Consider the following 21,710-nt stretch of genomic DNA (forward strand, 5'->3'; position numbering starts at 1 on the left):
TACGGTATAATATGACATTCGAGGCAAATACCATTGTATGTTTTAAGAGGGTTTTGGCCCTATACGACATCTAATGTAATTTAAGGACTACGATGTCTAGAATTCACTCTTAGAACTTCAAAGGCATAGGACAACTATTCTACAAGATAAGAGTCCCTCCACAAACAGCTCCTCTCAAATAGAGGGTTGTTACAAACTTTTTCACTACCACACAGTCCAGTACAAGATTGGCCACCATTGTTGATAGATAGCCAACATGGACACATCACAAAGCAACTTCATCTTCTGGATCTCTCTTTCTAGACAAAGCAGTTGCACTTAGTCACGCGAGATGCCCATATCTACATGGTTGGAGACCCAGACATCCTAATCACAAACAAATTAGAGCTATCATTGAGCACCATAGGAGACAAATGTCAAGGTATCTTGAACCACATAGAGCTACATCTCCACTTGAAAGATACTTCACTAATAGAAAAATCAATCTTCCCTACTTCAATATTTACATTTGTACCACACGCATTTTCTTACACAAAATATTGCATAATTTCTAATCTCATAGGCATATCTTTTAACTTTTAAGATGGGAAATGCATGTCATTGTATGTATTGGTTTGATCTCATAGGTCACATTGGCCTTTTAGCAACATTCATAAACGATTCTTCTTCTTCTTCTTCTCTCTGTACCACACGCATTTTCTTAATATTATTAAGGCTACTAAAGCCGAGAATACGCAACTTCCTTTTAAGTGTCTACTCGAGCCAAATATGCATATACTTATAAGGTGCAGCCTTAGAATTTAGTGAGATTTATGTTTATTTCCACCACTTAGTAACATTTCTAGCACTAACCATTGGCAAATGTGACCATCAATCACATGCAAAAAAACCAATGACCATACAATTAACAAAACAACTTCCATAAAATATCTAGTGATAACTGTCAGTATCGATTCGGCTTTAGAAACCCAATTATAGAAAGGTAGTTAGATAACTAACTTGCTTCACTTTAGTCGTGTTTCTTAGTTAAATTCCATCTTTGAATGTTCACACTCAAAATTGGTAATGTGCCAAAGGGATTTGAAGATCTAAGATAGCTTTTGCATGTGGCAAGCATTAAAGTGTCTTCCAATACCATCCCTAAAAAAAGGGGGAAAAGTTAACTATATGAATGGATTGGTTAAGTCACTTCATGACTGGAGGTACAATCTTGCTGAGCTCCTTGCGGTTCAATTTCATAATGAGCTAGACATTTACTAGTCAAGAATCCATGTTGTGTCTTTAGAAAATCAAGAAAAATATCTAAAATCTGTAGCATGTAAAAGGTGGACGTTATGACATTCTCTACTAGGAGCTTATGAGCTGTCTGACAGTTGATCTAGAATACTTTACTGTGCTGCAGTAACTACCAACTTATATTCCATGAAGTTAAACACACTCCCCAAAGGTAGTATATAGACTGGTATGCGTTTCCCCTGCAGTCATGTGGACAGTGTGACAGAGAAAGTTATGTTACTTCAATTAGCAGCCAGTCCCTAGCAATGCTGCACAGAAAAACCATCTGCATTTCGGCCATTTCAACAGGAGTCCGTATTTCGTACACGAGAAATGCTAAACAGGTCATCTCAGATCAAACAAGCAGCACAGCAATACCTTTATAACAAGACTTCTATTCCCATAAGTAAGCTTCTCATCCTGTTCATGATGAACTGGCAACTACTAGACTACATGAGGACATGGATAGCATACTCACATGTTATGAAGATCCGGAAAATCAGAAATATCATGACCAATTGGTCCTAAATGGTCTTCACTGATTGTGATCAGATGTAACAAGACCTGTATACAAGCACCCATAGAGAGAAAACCAAGATAATATTAGCGGCATAATCTGGCTTTCACAAAAGCCAGGAGCTGGATATTTGCTCATGGACTATGCTTAACAAGTCAGCTCATAACAGACAAGGACAGCAACTTCTGTGACCAAATCAATCCAAATGGTCTACATAATAAGCCTTCCATTTAAATTGTATTTACAACTTATAGATTGCACCATCTTCTCCTTTACATTCCACATGTAATAAAACATGAGCATCATAGAAACATCAGAACCAACACAAATATAGCACTAAATGATTTTGGTCGATTGTGGCAGATGCCGTAAGATATGAGAAGACCTGTCTACAAGCATGCATAGAAATGAACCCATAGAATATCAAAGGCATAGTCTAGCTTACCCCAGAAGACTCAGTAATATCAAACTCGAAAAGAACGGCTGAATTTCTTGGACCAGTATTTGTTCTTCACTAATTTGGAAGACCATTAAGACCAAGAGCTAGATAAAATCACATAATTTGGTGTGATAGACCGGTTTCTCTCATTTGCAGCACCACTTCGTCACTGAAGGTGATGGGTAAAGGACAATCGAGAGATGCTACCTGGTCAAATGTTTCAAATCTCCAATCCACTATTCCAAGAACTAGATACAATTACATGACTTTGATGTGATAGACCAGTCCCTCTCATTTGCAACACCATTACGTCACTGAAGGAAATGGACAATGGACAATCAAGAGATGCCACCTTGTCGAATGTCTGACATCTCCAACCCACTAGTGCCAGTACTTTTCTTCACTTCAAGGCCTCCTCTGCAGACAGCAGTGTCTCCTCTCACATAATGAGACATCCAAGTGGTCAATAACCAGCATTAGAAGGAAGCCCCAACATGCTCTGGCAAAGCACAACTCAAGCTCAAAGAATGGAGGACATCAAAAGCTTTGAATACAACATTGATTGATAATTATCAAAACATTTATTTACACAAAGATGTTCTGCCGATACAACTTGCTAGCAATAATTTGCTTTATCAGAAGATGGAACAGCATAACTCACATTCATACTTTTATATTGGGCATATATTACTGCAGACAAAAAGCTGCACTCTCACCATACGCTTCCAAGGTAGAGTCATCAACAGCAAGACAGCAAGTCCTGTATATTTGCTTGTTTTTCTCTTAGCACCTGATTATAGGCCATGTGCAGTGCTAATCAACTGAATTTTCCCTATTCTTGAATCTGAAACCTCAAGTTCTCCTGCAACATTTGTTATAATACTACTGCTTTCCTTGCAATCTTCGTTTGGAGGTTGAGTACTAGGTGGGTTGTTCTCCCCAAAGTTATGCAACCTTTTGCCAACAAGATATCGATCATCCCTGATAGCATTATGGAGGTCTAAAAACCAGTGTTGCAAACGCTTGGCACCATACCACCCCACCCCCAATATAAGACATCCTGCCCAAGCAAAGCGATAAACTGCAGAGTTGACAATGGCAGAATACCCAAATATAGGGAATAAACCACGTGAAAACACGTAAGGAACACACAGGGCCGTTAACAGCTTGATGAGAACAGGTGCCACAATTTCTTGTAGAATCCATAGTCCTCGTAAGCGGGAAAATCCATCTGCCTTGACTTGTTCAAACTTTGTACGCCAGTTCTCATCTGCAAGAGGAGTCATCTGATCCAGCATTACCTACAAAAGTGGAACACACTGGGTCAGTGCTGAGTGATACCTTCTGAACCCATGCAGAAAGCAACACTCTTCGGACATTCGCCAGGTAGTGGCAGTCTCAACACTCTTTGGCCCACTGTATGAAACACGTACTGCCTAAAGATTTAGGTATCTTATCAAAGATGGGAGATTTTTCTCTCTTTCTTTTTTCTATTTTTCTGTTTTTTTTTTTTAATGAGAGAGAGAGAGAGAGAGAGAGAGAGAGAACCAGTCTTGTCCAAATCTTGAGAAACACAAGGCCCAAGGCCCAATCTTGATACAAAAGGAATACAGGGCTCTCATCAACTGGTACACGTAGAGGAACTACCACCAATAGCTCAAATAGAAGACCAATCAGAACTGGGATAACTATAATCTGCACATATACGAAAGAAGATCAATGCCAGAGGACATATATCATATGTGATAGATTAGGTCAGTGTGACAATATATGAAAACTGAAAAAAAACACCACATTTATTCACAATCTTTTCTCAGTCCATCATCCACTCAACAGTATCCCCACATGTGAAATTCCTCATTAATGATTTTGAAACACTCTCTGTGTGTAAAAGACAAGTCCACTGACTTACCCACAATGACAACATGTGAAATTCCTCATTAATGATTTTGAAACACTCTCTGTGTAAAAGACAAGTCCACTGACTTACCCACAATGACAACAACATGAAGCTTTTGATTGCGATTGCAGACCATTTAATAATATGCATGGCCAATACTCTCAGGTCATGTTTTTTAACATAGTCCACAGCATACCCCACAGCAGCTGCCAATGCCCATATCATGTAGCAACCGATATTGAAAGCATACAGATCTGCAAGGAACAAATCATCATTACAAATACAAAAGCAAGAAAGACAATTTAAAACGCACTCAAGGAAAGCATAATCACCATTGCATTTAACACCATGAGTTACTGGAAGACGTGATATGAATGTAAATACTGCTCGTCCCAGTGAGACAGGCAAAAGAACCATGGCTGAGCTGAATAGCAGCAAGGTGAACCATGCCCCAAGTAAAAGTAAGACAATACGGACCACAAACTTGTACCTGTCCAACCCAGAAGTACAATTTAACAGCACTTCAAATATCAGGCAAGGCTAGAAAATATAGAGCACACTTGTATAAGCAATCAAAACAAGTTCAAACTTACTCCTCAGAGTCACTCTGATCATCAACATCTACCACCTCAATGGCATCATCTCCAGTAGGCAAATTTAATCCATTGTCAGCACGAGCCTGAGGTAAATTTAAGCCATTGTCAGCAACCTGATGTAACTCATCACCTCTAACAAGCCTTCCTTGTTCATCTCTTTCCTCGGGCTTGGGAAGTAAGAACTCGGACAGCCCTAAAGCCCACCCAACCACTGAAAACCAGTGAAACAAAATAGTTTTTACAGTAGCCCTTGGTCTGAGATGCTCAATAGCAAATGGTATACAAATATGAAACAACAGCATGTCTGCTGGTATTTCAGTGAAAGGGTCAGAGATTCTGCAAGTGGCAAACAGAAAATGTGAAAGGAGTTAGTCCAGAATGTTGACTCTGTTTCAGATAGAAGTAACGAAAACCACATGTTTGCCATTTTTAGCTACTCCTATGCTCTACCTGATGTCCAGTGGAAACATTGTTGGAGCTACAGAGAGTGCAAATTTTACTGGCAAAAATATGAGCAACACAATAAGACTGCCATAAACTACTACAGAAAGTAGTACACGGCGAGCATGCTTGTGGACAGGATCATTTATCAGATCCTGGAAAGGATTGTAATTGGGATCTGCTGGATCTCGTAAGAAGTATAGAACTCCTGGACGAAGAACCTGAAAATTTCAAAAGCCAACCATTTGGGAATGACGACCACAAGTTAATGTAGCAAATGTACTACCTGTGCATAGGCACCACTTAATAGATGATATAAGAAGAGTGACTGTGAGTTAAGCTGCTCTTGCGACCATCAACAGGATTTGTTGGTAGCTACACAATACTTGTATGGTTCGATTTCTAATTTACCTATCAATTTTTTTCCCTTGTTAATTGGATGGCCCCTTCACAACATTGAAAAAACTTGCTAATATTATGATGACAAGACAAAAGAAAACTCACAAGTTGACACTCTAGGAAACACAAATTGATAACCATATAAAAGAAAACTCTCAAGCTACATAAAATGACTTTGCTGAAACCCAAATTCGGGATAACATAAAGAAAACATGCAGAAGCTCCATGCACAGACAATGTACAGGAACAAGATGATGTAGTTTCTAGACCGCTTTAATCATCTAAATGGTATGTACAGCCATTGACAAAGACCAATGGTCCCTCCCTTTAAAGGCCCCTTAGATATACTCTGTGCCATTGACACATAGGAGGCTTGTTAGTGAATCTTCAACAGAAGACTCGGTGCAAACCACCTAAAGAATGGTTGCAGCATTCTCCCCTCCATGGACTTGGATAAAGAGTATGTAGCCTAGCTTTACCTGCAACTCACGTAAACAAGATAAGAAGCCTAAAGATGCTCACGGAGCCAAGTCTTGGACATCAGAAACTCCTACAGATTCAGGCTTCAGCTGAATAATGAAGTCACCTAATTGGCTCTGTAAGTTTTTGTAGAGCAGGCAAAAGTCATGTGGGAATATCCAGAACACGGCATTATATGCAACAGTCCACCTGAAGAAAACACTGAATACAACATTTCCGTCGTAGAGAAAATATTCACATGAAGTTTGAACATGTAAACCCAACTTTGCTGTAGTGTTAAGGTTCAAATGCCCTTTATGTTATTTGCTATCTCGGTCCATTTGAGCTCTCCCAACTTATGTGCTACTACTAATGAGTAATCTTGCATCTCAACGACACACCTTTCTTTGGAATTTCAACTGAATTTTTAGACTACAGCAATATGAGCCCTTTTCAGTAAGGTAAAACATAACAGTTTAGGGTTTGTTAAAGAACTTCCTTATAGCTTTGCTAGTGAATTAACCTTAAAACTTTTCAATGATGCACTAACAAATCAATTTTTAACACAATGAAGTTTTCTTCAAATAAAATGCCAAGTTGTGTAGTCACTGCAGGATGTTCAGTTTTAAATCAACCATCTAGTCTGATTTTGCTGTGTTCTTGTAATGAAAATGGACACCAGCTGAACAACTTGCAAAAGTTAACTTGGCAAGTTCATGACATATTTGGATTAACATACCTCCCGGAGCAAGCTTACGAACATGCTGATCTGGAGCATGTAAACTATACCGAAGAGCCAATGTAGCAGAGAACTTGTGAGAGGTGAAGCCCAAAAGAATGCAACACGATTTGCAACATTCCCGCCCAGCAGGCTTAGAGTACATATGTCCAACCACCACCCGCACATCAAAGGAAAGACTCCAAGCTCAATCAGCAACAGGAAAGCAACTTTGAACAATGTCATCAAGTAATTCAGCCCTGCCACAACATGTCTTGCCACAGATGGAGCAGCCTCAGTCATTGAGCTCAAACCGTGAATCCGCCCTACTGTCAATGGCTCCCCTCTGCTGAGTCTGATTAAAGCCATTAGGCAAAGATAACAGCTGACACAGAGGAGAATAACACCATAACCTACTGTGATAGTAGCAGCATCAGAGAAACCCAGGGAATCAACTGGAGTGCTTGTGGACTTTTCAGCTCCATCCATACTTGGGAAAGCAGCTAGGGATTCAACTACTGCACCAAAGCTCATATTTCCTGAGCTAAAAATTTCACTAACAAACTGAACATAATTGGTAGCCTGGGATGTATTAACTGATGGAGGAATATAGTTAGTACTAGGAAAGGTTGGAGCTGAAAGCTTTGCGCTAAGAGATCCAGGAGCCATCATCTTAGTTATAGCAGAGAGGACTATCCGACCCAATGTGAATGGAACAAAAGCCACCAAAGCCAGAAATATAGCATTGCTAGCCAAAACCTGTCAATGTAAGAACCACGTCCTTTAAACATGTTAGCTTGAGAGATACAGCCCTTCCTCTTACTAAATTAAGAAGCAAACAAAAGGACAAAAACTCACAGTAATTGCATTCTCTATTAAATGGAAAACAGGACCCTGCATCCCAACCAGCTCATCAAAAGGCACATCTTCTGCACCATCCACATCATCTGCTCCATCAAATATTTGTTCCACATGTGCTTCTAATCGGGCAGCCTGCATTTCCAGGCGTGCAGCCACATTTTCTGCATTTCTCCGAAGAATTTGTCCAGCACCTGCAGCCAAACCTTGACCTTCTCTGTTTGCTAGTCCAAGGTTTGCTTGAGCACCTGCAACCCCAGGTCTCTCCCCAATTAAAGCATGACCTTGTGCTTGCCGTCTCCCTGCTCTAACACCAGGCTGTCTGTCAATAACATCCTCCTCTCTTTCAAAGCCATGAGCACCTATTTCTCGCAAGTGACGAAAATATTCCCTAAGTGAGGTCACACCAAGGAAAATGAACACAATCCCTGCTGATAATAAAAATCCATGAAGACAGTCTGTGAAAAGTAAGCCAGGAGTCAAGCGGTCAAAGAACAGTTTTTGGCCTTCAGAAATACTCCTGACAAATGTAAAGCGCCATATCCAGTATGTTGTGAAAGGTATAAAGACCAGCCACACAGCAAGCACAAAAGCTAATCTCAGAAAGAAATGCATGCTACTGCCAGCCTTGAGTGCCATCCCTACCACAAACTCCTGAAATGATAACCTTGTTGGTGCATTTTCTGCGTAAACTGGTGAAAAAGCAAAGGGATGTTTGCACACCTGACACAACAAATTCCAGTCAGAAAAGAGACGCAACAAAAATAAAGAACTCTCAGTTACAAGTGATGTAGCAAACGTACAAACCTTAAAAACCAAACAACTTAAATCTAAACTCGCAGTGGAAATTTCACTGAAGCCAGAGACAACAAAAATACAAGCTTCAAATTCAAACAACTAAAGGTGTAAGCTCACAGTTAATCTTTTGCTGATGCCACAGACCACAATTGTAGGACAAAGAACCAAGATGGGCACACATGCGTACAGCACAAGTGAGCACGACTTTGATTGTAAGTCTCTACATTTTGCACTGCCACAGGGTCAGGGTTTTCTATCACTGTCAAGTAACCATCTGGCCATTTGAGAATTCTCAATGTACATGGTAGAAACCTGTCCCATCAAAAAGTGTCACTCATCACAAAGAGACCCAACTATTCCCATGGGCAGTAGCAGGCTGTTTCAAAGCTTTGACAATTCCTGACTGCACTTGATAGTACATTGTACAGGCAACAATTTCTTCACAGCACAAAAAGGGGCCCAAGTTGCTGCAAAACATGTCAATCAATGCATGCCGAGGAGTTTGGAGTTGGGTCCTCCCGCAGTAAACGGAAGAGTTGTTAAACAAAAGGGTCCGAGTAGGTCCTCCCATATCATACACCCTTGGCTTGCAATTAGACACTTGCCATTACAGATCTAGAAGATTCTAATAGGTCATGCATATATGTTTCATGTCACAGATACTGTTACCAATTTTCCAATGGGGGTATTGTTGGGTAATAGTCTCTTAGTCCATTAAAGAAACTTTTAAGCAAGCAAGTCTGCATATGGGACACTATCAAAATTATTCCACTAACAAAGGAAAGAGAGCATCAGTTAATATTGCTAGGTTAGCTAACATATCCACATGAGCTTGTTATCATGTGCATATGCATTGCAACCATCTCATAAGAAGTTAATTGGTTGGGTCACGCAATAATTACAGTACAGCTTTGGTTTCAGAAGCTCTCCAATAAGTCTTTGCATGTCACAGTGAGGATTGTTAGTTCCATGCTGATGGGTCATGTACCCTTCTAATGAGGACTAGAATTACAATTGATTCGTTCATCTCAGCCACCATGATGATCTACTAGTCAAATGGCCAACATAAAAATGCATTGAGACGTATGACAGCAGATAAACTTTGATCAAAAAAATTCTGTGGAATGTTCAGAACTACTACTCATAAGACTGCAAGAAACCTTGAGGGATGTCCATATGCTACAATATGCATTGAAGATTGCCAGATAATACTGGTTGGTGTCAAATGACCTAAACATTCAATGAAGTTTGGAAAGCATTCAATGGAGCAAGTTGTTTCAGCAAAATCTGTGTGAACTAAACCTCGTAGAACTTACTATTGGAAGTATGGTGGCCTTGAGGTTTTTTTTTTTTTTTGGGGGGGGGGGGGGGGGGGGGGGGAGAGAGAGAGAGAGAGAGAGTGTGTGTGTGTGTGTGTGTGTGAGGTGCAAATGTGTTGTGCAAGACAATCAATTCACAATGATGGGCCAAGGACCCCAAGATACCAGTTGGTGTCCAAGGCAAAAGTTGTGATAAGTTATATTGGGCAGGTATTAGTGGTGCCAAGTGTCAATTTTGGCCTAGGGCATTTATTTGACTAGCAAGTGTTTGTGGTGACACTAGGAACTAGGCATTAATTAATAAACTAATGTCAGTTCAAGGGTCAATTCATGCACATGACCACTAGCAATCAAAATAGCCTAGCCAATTTAATTACAGATGGACACTACTAATTTTCTAGGCAGTGACGAAGGGCTAAATTAATTTTCAAAATTATTAACTCTGCATTGATTATTAGAACAGTGTGGAGGTTGGGAGTGTTAGCAGATATGTCATCACAGCTGAGTCTGTGCATGTCAGTGGGCTAGGGCACTTCTTGATTCTTTAGGCCTTACTGATTTCCAGCCTGAGCAACCATCTTCTTATCATTTTCGGCCTGTCTCCTCCACGTTTTGTAGACTAGCATTTTCGTTTTCAGCTTTTTGGGCCTGTCTCAGGACTGGGGACCTGTTTAATGACCCTTCCAAATCTGTGTTTCGGTGTCTGCTGCCTATGTTTTACTGATCAGCACCGATGCTTTGGCTGTTTGCTCCTATGCTGGGCTGGGCGACAGTATTTTCAGCTTGGTTCTCATTATTTTGGTCCATCTTCTCACTTTGCGGTACATTGCTCAGCTTTAGAGAGGGTTCATGTGCATCCAGTTGTCGTGTTCTCATCACTACACTCTCGTTACTGTTTCTCTTTTCTCTTTGTGTTTTCTTTGCTGCTTGAAACTCGTGCAATCCTTGTGAGTTTGTATTTTTGACATGCTTTTCTCCCTGAAGATCTCTTTATCTTTCTTCATCTTCTCTGTCTCCCCCTCATGATGGCTCCTCCATCATCTCCTCCTAATGGTCCGCATGCACATATTCTTTACTCAACTACAAGTGTTATGTTGGAGACTTGTTGTGCAGCCTACATTTGCTGTTTTCTCTCCTACATCCAACATTTTTAGTATTTCTCTCTCCTCACCTACGTTTTTAGTCTCTCTCTCTCATGCACTACCATTTGCATCAAATCCAGCCTTCCTTGGTTGTGTTTGCTAGTATTCAACAACCGTAGGCTACCTTGCTGCTATTCGAGATCCGTTCAGAGTACGACACTCTCCAGATAATTACCCTTGCCCTAATCCTTGAGATACTAGAGTTTAAGGTACAGTTTTCATTCACCGCATAGTGTGCTTGCTGCATGAGCATTGTATATTCAATAATCATATCATTTCATTCATTCTCTGTGTTCATTGTCTCTAAGTTACCGTACCCTAACTATGTTCTTCTATCAATCTATGCTCTATCGTACGGTGTTATTTGTGTTTCTGTCACGGTGTTTCTTCACATGGTATCAAAGCCGAGTTCTTTGAGAGAAACTTAGGCCTTGATCTGAAAGCTCTACACAAGAAGCAAGAACAACAAAAGGGCAGACAACTTTGAACACTACTCCACCGCTTCTCACATCCGAGCTAAATCCATCAAGAAACGAGGGGAGTGGGCCTCACTACTTGCTTCACAAGCTGCCGACATGGCCGGACAGACATTGGACTACCATGGAGTTCCACGACCTTACGAGATTACCACAGCTGAGTATGTGAATTTCGCCCTTTAGATTCAGTGCACCAATCTACTGACCATGCAAGAAAGGCAAAATCTCCCCTTAGGACTGGCCATCCACAAGTGGAAACCAGCATAGAGTACACTCCAATGCCTTCGTACTTATTTTCTCCGATGCCAGGTATGTCTACCATTTCAGATTCTATTAATGATTATTCCCCTTCTCCATAGTGATAGTAAACGGCCGGAACGGCCCCCCGGCACGTGGAATCGCCGTCCCCGGAATGTATCCGTCATGGACCGCGTTTCCAAATGATGAAACGTTCCTTGTTCCGTTTCAGATAGGGAACGCGTTCCCTGCTGCGTTCCCTGTCTGAAACAGGACAAGGAACGCCACGTGGCAAGCGAAACTTACCTGCGCCGGTCGCCCGCATTCTGCATCCGCCTGCGCTTCGCGTTCTACTCCCGCCCGGCGTCCAAACTCCCGCCTGCATCCTGCTCTTCGCGTTCTACTCCCACCTGCATCCTGCTCCCGGGACCCGCCTGCATCCTGCCCCCAGCGGCCAACGGCCCAGCCACCTTCATTCTCTTCCTTCTTCTTATTTCTTCTCTTCCCTCTCTTCTTTCTCTTCTTTCTCCTCCCACCTCCAACCTCTTCCTTCTCTTCCTTCTTCTTCTTTCTCTTCTTTCTCTTTATTCTCTTCCTTCTCTTCTTCCTTCTACCTTCTACCTTCTCTTCACTTCTCCCTTCTCTTCTTCCTTCTTCCTTGAACCTTCTTCCTTCTCTTCCTTCTCCTCTTCTCTTGAGTCTTCCTTCTTCTCCTCTTCTCTTGAGTCTTCCTTCTAAGTTCTTTTCCAAGTTCCAAGTTCTCCTCTTTTCTTCTCTTCTCCCTTCTCTCCCTTTCCCTTCTCTCTCGACTCTTGAGTGAGTCTTGACTCTTGAGCCTTCTCCCTTCTCTCTAGCCTTCAATTTTCAGCCTTCAATTTTTCCTTCTCTCGACTCTTAAACCTTCAATTTTCAGCCTGAAATCATAAATGGCTTCATCTTCCCGCCCTGCTCGTCGGGTTGGTGGTCGAGGAAGAAGGTCTGATGATTGGTCATGGTGGGAACGCCCTTTGAGTGGTGGAGGATCTCGACCATGGACTTGCAAGCTTTGCCCATACAAGCGAACTAGTGGAGCAAACAAGGTAATCCATTGAGCCGAGCATTTGTATTTCAAGTTTTTATTGATTTTAATTTTTCAAAGTTCCTTAAATATTAGAATATGGACTACCAATTGCCACTTGTTCCATTTTAATATTTATGCATAATCAGGTCCGAGCTCATCTCCTACATGAGCCAAATTCAGAGGTGCAGTTTTGTCCAAATGTGACCTTGGAGAAGCAAAGGGAGCTTCCTGACCGTGTAGCAAGTCAACAAGCTTATCTTGCATCTAGACCACGACGTGTTGCAGTTGACCCTGCAACTTTTGTGACACCATCCCCATCAGATGTATCTAGAGCAGGGTCAGTATCAGGAAGTGCTACCTCCACACCTACTACAGGCATTGCATCGGCCATGGCATCAACAACGCCACATGTTACACGTAGACAAAGCACACTTGATGCTAGTTGGGATCCCAAGAAGAAAGAAGAGGTGGATACATCAGTGGCACGCTTTTTTTATCATGACCACATTCAATTTCATGCAGCCAGGTCAGAGTATTTTAAATTGATGTGCAAGAAGATTGGTGAGTATGGCCCTTCGTATGTACCTCCATCATCAAAGACCTTACGGACCACTTTGCTCGACAAGGAAAAGCGCCTTGTTGAGCAAGCAGCAGTGACTAGAAAGAGCATGTGGGCTAAAAATGGAGTTTCCTTGATTGCTGATCGTTGGAGTGATACACACAAGCGATCCATTCATGGTATGGTTGCTTATTCTCGTGGAGAAATGTATTTCATATCTTCACATGATGCACCGGGGACAGGAAAGTCAGCAGATGTACTTGCAGCAGAGTGGGTTACAGGTGTTGAGCTTATTGGCCCAGAGCATGTTGTGGGATTTTGCAGATGGAGAGCCTGCAAATAGGGCAGCAGGTGCTATTATTCAGAGATATTATCCGCATATCACAGTTTCATATTGTATGGCTCATTGCTTGAACAACCTACTAAAGGATATTGGTAACTTGTCATGGATTGCACCTGTCATAGAGCAAGGAGCTCAAATGGTTAGCTTTGTTTTGAATCACCAGTTTCTTCACCATCACTTCTCTTTGCGGTCGAAGAAGACACTTTTAAAATACTCTGATACCAGATTTGCCTTTAACTTCTTGATGCTAGGCAGGTTAAGAGAATGCAGTGGTGCCTTGAGGCAGTTATTTCTTAGTGATGAGTTTACCTCATCAACATTGGCAGATACTCCTACAGGTATCTTATGCTTGGAGAAAGCAAATAACCCCACTTTTTGGGATGATGTAAAGCGGATAGATGCTATGGTATCACCCATTGTACATTTATTGAGGGTTACAGATGCTATGCAACCTTGCATTGGCAAGGTATATGAGGCTATGGACAGGCTGAATGAAAAGTTGCAGGAGTTGGCACCAAATGATGAGGCGTATGAGGAAATACACCATTTAGTTGTGACGAGGTGGAACTCCTATAGCTCACCCATGCATGCAGCTGCATTTGTTGTGGATCCTGAGTTCCAGGGCAAGGGTTAGGAGAATGACACTGAGGTTATGGATGCATGGAGACTTATATTGTCTCGTCTAGTGCCTGATCATGGCACTAGACGAAAGATCAGAGATCAGCTTTCATGTTATAGGACATTTCGAGGTTCTTTTGGTTGTGGAGATGCACAGGAGGATCGCTGTAAGATTGGGGCAGCTTTGTGGTGGGAGGACTATGGTTCGGATAGTCCTGAGTTGCAGCAACTAGTCATCCGTATTTTGAGTCGGTCAGTTAGCTCCTCTTGTTTGGAGCAATTGTGGAGTACCTACGCTCACATTGCTTCAAAGAAGAGGAACCGTCTTGGTGTGGAGAGAGCAAACGATCTAGTATTCGTTAGTGCTAATTTGAGGATGTTATGTAATAGTATGACAACAAAGCCTGATCCATTCACAGAGTGGGAGATGCAGCAAGAAGAGGAGACACATGCTGATGTTGAGGGAGATGCAGCAATTCATGGTACACATGATGATGAGGCTGGCACTTCAGCAGTGGCTAGAGCAGCCTCAGATCATGATCATGATCTTTGATTTAGCTTACTTATCGCGAGTCTCATGATACATGAGTCATGACACATTTACATTATATATGATATTATGATCATTGATCACACTGTGACACTTGGGCTGTTGACAGTTGTGCCATGCCGATATTATATTTGTACTTGAGTCTTGCAGTCTTGTAGTTGCCCTTTGGGCTATTTTGACATGCCACATTTTGCTTCAGTCTAGAGATTAGACTTTATTTTTGTAGTCTTTTTTGGGGCAATGAGCATGTTCTTTCAAAGATTAGACTTCAATTTCATATTTGTAATCTTTTAAGTTTTTTGGAAATGGTACCATAGGCATGTTCTTTTAGCTTAGACTTTAAAGTTTAATTCATTGTTCACTGTTTTATCATTTATGATTTTTGGCATATGTATTATGGATTTTATTATTTATAATTGAATAGCTTACCTCTTGAGCCTTGTAAGTTGCAATTCAATTTCTAATGAGTAGTTTTAGAATAATGCATGATATCTTAAAGTTAAAACTTAAAATGATTTGTCCTTGTGGATTATATACCTTGGTTTTAAGTTTTAACACTCCAGAGTCCACATGGATTATAAGTGAAATATTAAATTTTTTTCATGAATTTTGATTTTTTAAATGCCGTTCCCGTTCCCACGTCCATGTTGCCTAGGTTTGGCGTTCCCGTCCCCGTCCCCGTCCCCGTCCCCCGTTCCCGTTTCCTGTTTCATGTTTCTATGACGTAAATACTTCAATTTTGTGTAGCAAGTGGTTTCTCTGCCCAATTTACCCACATTCCATAAATTTGAATGTCAGCTATTACATTATGCATGGCTATTCGATCAGTTTCATACGAATAATCCCTCACAGGGAGACTCTTGTTGCTCATTCTCAAAAGGCCCAGCAAGGCAAGGGTAAACCAAATCAAACTTCAAATCAAAATCAAAATCAAGCAAAGGAATCACAAGAAACTCCCAGTCTCAACGTAAACCCAGGTGGCAAAATGCACCTAAGAAGAATAGATATTGTCAACATTATCAAAAAGCTTTGTGCGTTTTTAGTCTCTCTCTCTCCTATAGCCTGCATTTGTTCTCTCTCTGGTAGTCAACATTTTGTCTTTCTCTCTCTTGCATTGCTATCTAAATCTGATCCAGTCTTCCTTGGCTGCATTTGCTGGTGTTCGACATCCAAAGGCTACCTTGCTGCTATTAAAGATCCGTTCAGAGTACGACACTCTCTCCAACTCATTACCCTTGCCCTGATCCTTGAGATATAGGAGTTCAAAGTGTAGTATTCATTCACTACATATTGTGTTTGCTACATGAGCATTGTATATTCAATAATCATATCATTTCATTCATTCTCTGTGTTCATTGTCTTTGAGTTACCCTAACCCTAACTGAATCTTCTATCAATCTGCGCTTTGTCATACGGTGTTATTTGTGTTTCTATGTCAGGGTATTTCTTCACATGTGGGGCTCCTATTGATGGTAAGCTACAATCATTCAGCCATTTTCAGTAGGGCAGCAGCAAATTTTAGTGCTTTCTTGCAATAGAAATTAGAGATTCCTCTGTTCTTGGCTCTCTCCCTCCTCTACAAGAAATCTCCCAACAATTCTCAACCATTTTCAAGCCCTATGAATAGAAGTTGTGTTTTGGCTACTATGAATCCTAATTTACAGCAAAAATCAGAATTTAGCAACCATCTCAGATACCGTGCCAAGAAATTGAAGGGTTAGTACTTGAAATCAATAAATAGCTAGAATTTGAGCAACTGCCAAAGATTTCAAGAAGCTAGTCATCCCAATTTGATTTGGGGTTAGATTTGACCAACCAAGGGTCAATTGAAGGCCAACCCTAGGTGAATCAAGGGGCAAATGGATAAGAAGGCTTGTTGGTCATTTTTGGCAGCAAGTGACATTGAAAAGCAAAAGAGATTGGAGCAATCTTAGTGTATTTCATTCATTGCAAAATAAGTTAAAGTGATACCGCAAGGGGCACCAGTTTTTGGGGCCAACCGGGTGTTCATTGTCCAAATTAGATTGGTAACATTTGTATTTCAATTTATGTGAATTATATGCTTGTTGTGATTAGTGTTTAATCAAGTTATTTACCACCCTATCCAAGAAGCCTGGTTCCATGGCCCTCTCTACCCCACCCCCTTATTAAGGAAAGCTAACATGAAACTTTTTTTTTGTGGCAGCTTTTTTTTAAAGGGGGTGAGTATGCTTTTATGCTGACACGCCAAGGGGGGGGGGGGGCACATTTTGATTGTGTATTGTTGGGGGATTTGAAAAAGTTTAGATGTGCGTTATCTATTACAAATACATACAAAATCACAAAACTCTTATACGATTGATCTCTCAATTCTTTTTTATAGAAAACACGCATAAGTGTGTGTGAACATATGTTCTATGATACTATACAAATCTACAAACTACTCCATCCACCCCATCGCATGCATACATCTTGTGAATATAAAGTTTAAAATGTCATTTATATATCTCATCCCACCCTAATCACAATAAGCTAGAGCCAAGAATGAAGCACCAACCAAGAGTGAATAATGCACTGCTAGGAAGTGCCTTTGGCCCTCTGCCAATGCATAATCCTCCACAACAAGTACACCAGCCATCACCAATGTGAAGCAATTTTCTACGCTTCCGTTCTTCTTCTGCTGTTGCAGGTCCACATTCTACCTCTGATGCTCATTGGACCTATTTTTGACTGCTGCGACCTGTCTTCGGCCTGGCCAACCAGTTTTTGATGAATTTTAACATGTTTTCTGCCCTGGCATCTGTGTCTTGTGTCTCCAGTCTAAGGTGACCTGTTTTCCTGCAGGACAACTGTATTCATTGTTGTCCTGCCTGTGTTTAGGTCATCAGCATCTGGTTTTGAGTTTTTGCTCCTCAGCAGAGCTGGGTGACAGTTTTTTCAGGCTGATCTTTATCTCTGGTGACTAGTAACTTTGTGTGTAATGCATTGCTCAGCTTCTGTGTAATGCATTGCTCAGCTTTAGAGAGGGTTCTTGTGCACACAGTTGTGTTTTTTACAGTAGACTCTGGTTACTATTGATTCTTCCCTATGTGGCTTTCTTTACTGCTTGAACTCTTAAAGCTCTTGTGACTATTTTCTTTTTTCTTTTTTTTTTTGTTTAGAGGGGGGGGGGGGGGGGGGGGGGGGGGGGTTTACACACACACACACACATCTCTAAAGATCCCTTACCTGAATTGATCTTCTGTGTATCTATCTCCAAACGGCTCCTCTAGTTTCTACTATTCGCAACTAGCATACTAACAGTGGCTACTCATCTATGAGTGCTATGTTGGATACTTGTTGCTTTATTGCTTCAACTCTTGAAACTCTTGTGACTACTTTCTTGGCATATATATATCCCTTAAGATCGATTGCCTCAGTTTACCTTCTCTACATCTATCTCCAAACGGCTCCTCTAGCTTCTACTAACGGCCAACATGCCAATATTGGTTACTCATCTGTAAGTGCTATGTTGGATACTTCTATGCTCAAATCCAAGTTTTGGTGAGGATGTCTCCCGGTACAACTGCTAATCCAATTTTTGAGAGGGGTAACATATGGAGGAGAAGAAGAAGAAGAAGAAGAAGAAAAAGAAGAAGAAGAAGTGGATACTTTATGTTCAAATCCAAGTTTTGGTGAGGATGTCTCTCGGTACACCAACTAATCCAATTTTTGAGAGAGGTGACATATGGAGAAGAAGAAGAAGAAGAAGAAGAAGCAGCAATCGTCGTTGTCGTGGTGGTGGTGCTATTATTGTGGTAAGAAGAAACATCTCTAAAAGTACTACCAGACCTTAGTAGCTTTGCGGAAAGCGAAGGAGTTAACAATGATGAAGGGTGACAACTCTATCAGCAAGTCTTCCTTATCTACAAGTCTAGGTTCGCACTCCAACCATGCGGACCCAACGATGGCTACAAAGGCCTCCCTTCTAGCTTGCTAGTACAAGTCATGTAGGTCATCCCTCACAACTCCCCAATGCACAAAGGGGGTGTGATGAGTCATTATCATTGTAAAATTGTATTGTATTAGATCATCCATGATCTATGAGGAGGGATTAGCAAATAAGTCAATTCATGTGTGAGTCTGTGCATGTTCCAAGCATTCAGTAGTGATGAGGTTTGCCTACTTGAGGCACCCGATTATTTTATTCATTTTCAACTTACCAGCTACATTCATGGCTGGCCAACCTATGTTTTTGGGCCACTAGATGCTAACCAATCTCTCCTAATTTTGGCCTCTTTATAGGCATAGTTAACAAGAAACTCATTTCATAAGGTTAGGAAACTCATTTCATACCTAGGCATAGTTGTATGAAACGTCTATTTTAAACTTTCACAAATGCCACACCTTAAATGTCTTGGGACTTTTATAATCATCATTTATCATGGATTTACTTAGCAAGTTGATATGGATATTGGCATCAATTGCCAAAGTTTTGTTTTGAGTTGTGATCCATGATGATTGCATATACTAATGGCTCCTTTTATAGCTAAAGTTGATATTGGACATGGATAGTGGACCATGATGCATGCAAATATTGACGCTATGTCAAAAGTTCATTGGCATTGTAAAGGATAATGAATAATGTCAATCTGTGTTTTCTACATCACATGAGTCATACAATATATGTATATAAAACTTTCATACTTTTTTATATCTGGAATGAAACCAATTTCTAACATTTTATGAAACTCGTATGAAACCTATGAAACCTATTTCATACCTCTTGTTTCAAAAACCCTTGGCATGTTTATAGACACACCCTCCTGTATAGTTAGATAGTTGAGCATACACCCACATACTTTTCTATGTTTCCGTCACTGCATCCACTTCCAACAAGCTAAAGGAAACTTTTACAAGCTTACAAGATATATTCCTGCCATACATTAATACTTGTCCACTAATACAACTATAGATTGCAAGGCTCATCTTCACAAGCTAGACCCCGTGACTTTCTTATATTTGCCATATTGTAGAGTGAATGAGGGAAAAGGAACTTGATAGAAGGTTATCTTTAGACAAAACAATGTAGAATGCATAAAGAAGTCGAATCTTGAAAATGGCAAAGCCTAATCACTTATCAATGACTTAACTAGAGTTAGACTCTTCAAAATAAGAGCAATAATCTATCAAAAACAGATGCTCAATACACTAAGGATCTAATTGGTCACACAATAAATTCTACCAACAAACTTGGAGCCTCAAAGTCGGCCATAAGCAGCTATACATCACATGACTTTATGCTCAAACATACATCCACAAGACTCAAAGTGAATGCAGTCTAAAGTGGCATGGCTCAAAAGCCCATACTTAGACAGAGGCTCAACTCAGGGCCTAGGATCGAACTTCATCAACATATGTTCTCATAAAGTCACTACACTGAGGAGAATCCAGTACAAGCATGAAATTATTGATCTACATAGACAAAAGTAAAGTTGGAGAGGTCCATAGACATTCCTGAACTCTTTCATACACTATGTCATCTTAAATGTCAACACAATGAAGCTTTTGGAAAGGGTCCCGAACCCTGCTGTACACTAGTTCATATTTTGATTTCAATAAATACAGCTTTTTCAAATGTCCTTAACGGTCCAGTTTCAGCAATTCACTACAAAAATGTCACACACAGACCATGTCACAGCACAATTACAACAAAAAGAAACTTTTCCACAGGACCTGACGGTTTGGTTTCATTCATACCATGGCACAGAGAAGGGAAGAAGGAAAGTCTTTGTAAAATGGAAACGCTGTGAACAAAACAGAAGCACAAAGATAGAGAATCGGCACACCTCGCATTGCCGCGCATTACTGTGAGTGAGCCATTGGAGAAGGCAATCTTGATGCACGAACTTAATGCTACCACTGCAAGCGCAAGGATAGTAGAGAGGAGAGGCCGCATCCCCGGGAGTGCGGCAAATTCTGCACACGTCCTCTTCCTCTTCCTCGTCATCGTCTTCCTGCTTACGCCCTTCCTTCGCTTGCTCGTCTTCTTCCTCCTCTTCTTGGTCTGACTGTGCGGTGTCGTCTTCTGCTTCCCTTACTTCTTCTGCTCCTGCTTGAGTCTCTATTTGACTCGTCCGCGCTAGGGAAGCCTCGCTGGGATCGGCCCGCAGATCGTGAGAGGCTTTTGCTACGGATTCGGCCGCAGCCGTGGCCATGGCCGTACACGCAGAGGGGATGCAAAAGGACAGACACTACACAACGCAGAGAGATATAGAGAGAGACGAGCGAGAGGGAGGGAGAAGAAAAAGCACGCGCACACAGGGCGAGAGAGAGAGAGAGAGAGAGAGAGAGCTTTCGTCGATACCACGACACCGCTAGCAGAAAAGGGGCCTTGTTCCCTTCCCTGGAATCACCGCCTTCACAGACGTTGATTTTTATTCGTCCTTTACAGTAGCCAATAAGGGCAACTTTGAGGCCTCAAGGCTCAATATGTGCCAAGGTAAATATCGAGAGTCGACCAACTTTGAGAAGTCTCGAGACCTCAATACGTGCCAAGGTCAATATCGAGAGTTGGACCGAGTTGCAACTCGAAAGTTCAGGAAGTTTCCAAGTAGCTGTTAGCATCCTAGGCTCTCGCACTACATGTCTGGCCCCCTCCAATTCATAAACCAACATGATAAGTTGATTTTTAAAACTGAAAACTGCTTCCTTAATCTCTATCCCAAAGAAATTGTTGTTAAGGGGGGGTCTTCCCATAAAACAGACATAGCTAACAAAGCAGCATAGCGGTGACGAATTCTATCTAACTCCAGTGAAACAACAAACTTGCAGACTTTGGCACCCGCTTACACCTTTGCTTTGCATGCTACATTGAATGGCTTGTAATCACATGGTTGTGGCCCAACAGGCAAATCCTCCACCCTTTGTCATTTACCCTGGTAAGCATGCATACCTCTGATGTCATGTGTCAGCGTTAATGGGTGTGAATGAACCAGCGGTGACACGTCATGCCATAAGTGATTGTTAGGAGAATTAGTGGCCACAA

General features: G+C 41.3%; 1 protein-coding gene and 1 pseudogene across 2 annotated transcripts; one reads left to right on the forward strand and one right to left on the reverse strand.

Moving 5' to 3' along the window:
• Positions 1–2,251: 2,251 nt before the first annotated feature.
• Positions 2,252–21,076, reverse strand: LOC148030389 (putative E3 ubiquitin ligase SUD1). 2 transcript variants are annotated; one of them, XR_015692185.1, is made up of 10 exons: positions 20,512–21,076; positions 7,603–8,325; positions 6,766–7,503; positions 5,178–5,389; positions 4,725–5,063; positions 4,464–4,621; positions 4,222–4,385; positions 3,780–3,926; positions 2,893–3,532; positions 2,252–2,730 (listed from the first exon to the last, which is right to left on the reverse strand). XR_015692185.1 is itself a non-coding variant. In XM_087686703.1 (9 exons), exons 1-9 carry the CDS (start codon positions 20,878–20,880, stop codon positions 3,026–3,028), a joined length of 3,357 nt encoding a protein of 1,118 aa, XP_087542829.1. In that variant the 5' UTR covers positions 20,881–21,076; the 3' UTR covers positions 2,252–3,025. The 2 variants fall into 2 exon arrangements, 1 of the variants encoding a protein (XP_087542829.1); XM_087686703.1 differs by having other exon boundaries at positions 2,252–3,532.
• LOC148030390 (uncharacterized) lies at positions 13,498–14,717 on the forward strand (annotated as a pseudogene).
• Positions 21,077–21,710: the final 634 nt, after the last annotated feature.

The sequence above is a fragment of the Lygodium microphyllum genome, chromosome 10 (assembly GCF_053477565.2).
Source record: "Lygodium microphyllum isolate KBCC chromosome 10, Lygodium_microphyllum_v1.1.10, whole genome shotgun sequence".
NCBI lineage: Eukaryota > Viridiplantae > Streptophyta > Polypodiopsida > Schizaeales > Lygodiaceae > Lygodium > Lygodium microphyllum.

Coding starts and splice junctions, on each gene's coding strand:
- LOC148030389 (XM_087686703.1), bottom strand. CDS start 20,880: ATGGCCACGGCTGCGGCCGAATCCGTAGCAAAAGCCTCTCACGATCTG. Junction 7,504..7,602: donor TAATAGAGAATGCAATTACT/GTGAGTTTTTGT, acceptor TTACATTGACAG/GTTTTGGCTAGCAATGCTAT. Junction 5,064..5,177: donor ATGTTTCCACTGGACATCAG/GTAGAGCATAGG, acceptor TGCCACTTGCAG/AATCTCTGACCCTTTCACTG.